The sequence below is a fragment of the Parasteatoda tepidariorum genome, chromosome 7 (genome assembly GCF_043381705.1).
Source record: "Parasteatoda tepidariorum isolate YZ-2023 chromosome 7, CAS_Ptep_4.0, whole genome shotgun sequence".
Classification (NCBI taxonomy): Eukaryota; Metazoa; Arthropoda; class Arachnida; order Araneae; family Theridiidae; genus Parasteatoda; species Parasteatoda tepidariorum.
In genome coordinates this window covers 13,566,506-13,569,060 of record NC_092210.1, presented here as the reverse complement: position 1 = coordinate 13,569,060, position 2,555 = coordinate 13,566,506, and the positions used below count along the sequence as shown (strand labels likewise).

Here is a 2,555-nt window from a genome sequence, read left to right as displayed (position 1 = left end):
AAAAAAAAAAACACAAAATCACCCAAAAACCAATAAATGTTAAAACTTTGCAGGAACATGCAAAACAGTGATAAAATATAGAAGTTAAAATTCGATAAAGAGGTTAAAAGGCAGAACAAGTTAAGAATCAAAACAATCAGTTAAAAGTTGATAAAAACAATGCTTGTTAAATTAAAAATTTATAAAAACAATACAAGTTAAAACGTAGAGAAGTTTAAAATGAAATTAGATAGATACACAAGACACCAGCAATAGTGTTCGCAGGCTCCGAGCATAGTTAAATGTGGTTCAGAGTGTCCTCCAATGTTACCTTTATAATTTGTTTAACTATGTTTCTACAGACCAACTTAGCAAAGCATTGGTGCAAATTTTGTCCTGCAAAATGGTTTCCACGGAGTGTCTGGAAGTGTGGGCAGTTCAAGATCAAGTGTTCGATTGTCTGATTGTCCCCACAGTAGGTACAATTTGGGTTTTTATTGAAAAGTCTATTTTGGTATTCTCCAAACACCCCGTGTCCAGTAAGTAATTGGTTTAGGTAAAAGTTGGCCTGTAGTCGTTTGGTGGAAGGGTCTTTAAAAAAAATATAGGTTTGTCGACCTCTCTCGGAGCTCTGCCATTCTGTTTTCCATCTATTTAGGTTGTTGGACTTGATGATTGTTTTGATCTGGGCCTTGGAACTTGGGACCTCTAAATTGATTTGGCTGAGACTGACGGCTTCCTTGGCTGCCTGATCCGCCTCCTCGTTGCCTAGGATGCCAATGTGCGCCCTGACCCAGTTACATGTGATGTTTGGTCTCCATAGTTGTTTAGTATTTTCTGTCTCTTTGTTATTTGGAGTTGGGTCACTTAGGGCTTGCAACGATGAGAGCGAATCAGTGAAAAGAGTGGCGCCCGGGTATTCATTTTTAGCCAGCCAATCAAATGCTCTTTTAATTGCCATCCGCTCAGCCATAAAAATACTGCAATTGTTGGAGATTCTAATGGAGTCCGCTTTAATGATTATCCCATTCCTCTTGATGATAATTCCATAGCCGGTCTTGTGCTTTATCCTACTTCCATTATCGGTCTCTTCGGCGAACTCCACTTTTGCACCATCCGTGAAAATTTCCAACCCCTTATTAGTGGGGAGTGACCTACCCCAAGGCACCGAAACAAACTTTGAGAGGTGTTGCCTTACTGGTCGTTGTTCCAGTGCAATCTTGTCCAGAGAGTGGCCCAAAACTATTTCCAATTTAGCCAACCCCCAGCCCCAGGTCAATCTTTTTGCGCTGATATCTTCAAGAATCTTTAAGTGAATAGGTATCACTCCCGCCAGTATCTGGAGAGCTTCCGTACTTGTAGTAGAGTAGGCTTTTGTTATGGTAATCAAGGAGGATCTCTGAATGGATTTAAGCTTGTCATTGATTTTTGTATTATAGGGATACCAGACACCACTAACCTGGTCGGTACGAATACGAGTACGACAGCTGGTCGATACGAATTCTAAGCCCAGCTCGAACCGACCACAGTGCTGACGTAAAATATCCACGGTGATAGATGGAGCATGGATTAAAATCCCCTCGCCGTCAGGCTAACCATTTTGGTGGTTTCCCTCTCCACGTAGCACAAATACGGGTTAAATCCATCAAAAGAGTCCACGAAAGTAAATTTTTTTCAAAACTTGATTCAGGAACCCCTGAATTGGGTTCAAAATTGCAAGACTACGGGCTTGAACATTAGTAATCGTAATGCCAAAATTGAGTCTGCTGTTCAATGACAGTTATATAAAAAAAACTTATATAAAAGTCACGGTGGTTCACAGGAAAGCGCGCTCGCCTTACAACAAAATAAACTGGATTTGGATCCTGCAAATAGATGGTAGATACGAATTCTGCTCCCGGCTTGCACAAAACCACACTGCTGACGTTAAATATCCTCAGTGGTAGACGGGTCATGGGTTAGAGTTTTTTTCTCTTTATATAACGCAAATACGGGTTGGTTCCATCATAAATCTCTACACTAAGGCTAATTTGTCCCATTGAACCCCCCTGATCCAGAAATTCCTCGTCTTCTGAGTTTGGTTCAAATTTACTAGTCTCCGGAAGTCATCTTTGATAGTTGTGAACCAAAAGTCGGATCAATTGTTCAACGAAGATTATAGAAATAAAATCTAAATTAAAATTTTATTCTATGATTGAAAAATTTATTATTTTGTATTTTTTTATTTTTGAAAGCAAATATTTTTNTTCCTCGTCTTCTGAGTTTGGTTCAAATTTACTAGTCTCCGGAAGTCATCTTTGATAGTTGTGAACCAAAAGTCGGATCAATTGCTCAACGAAGATTATAAAAATAAAATCTAAATTAAAATTTTATTCTATGATAAATTATGTATAAATAAACCGTATCAACTCATAAGAAATTTAATCACTTAGTAATTTCAGGAAAATTACAATCGTTTAAATCTAAACAAAGTATTGAAAAATTTATTATTTTGCATTTTTTTATTTTTGAAAGCAAATGTTTTTTAGAATTTGTTCTCTATGTATATATATATATATAATAAGATATATGAGAAC

General features: G+C 37.4%; 1 protein-coding gene across 1 annotated transcript in view; it reads right to left on the bottom strand.

The window, feature by feature from the left end:
- Positions 1–277: 277 nt before the first annotated feature.
- The window catches only part of LOC139426038 (uncharacterized), a 15,383-nt gene continuing 13,105 nt past the window's right edge, over positions 278–2,555 (bottom strand). Inside the window, exon 2 of the mRNA XM_071183480.1 lies at positions 278–1,378. Within this exon, the coding sequence (XP_071039581.1) occupies positions 278–1,378 (1,101 nt within the window). The remainder of the gene's footprint in view (positions 1,379–2,555) is intronic.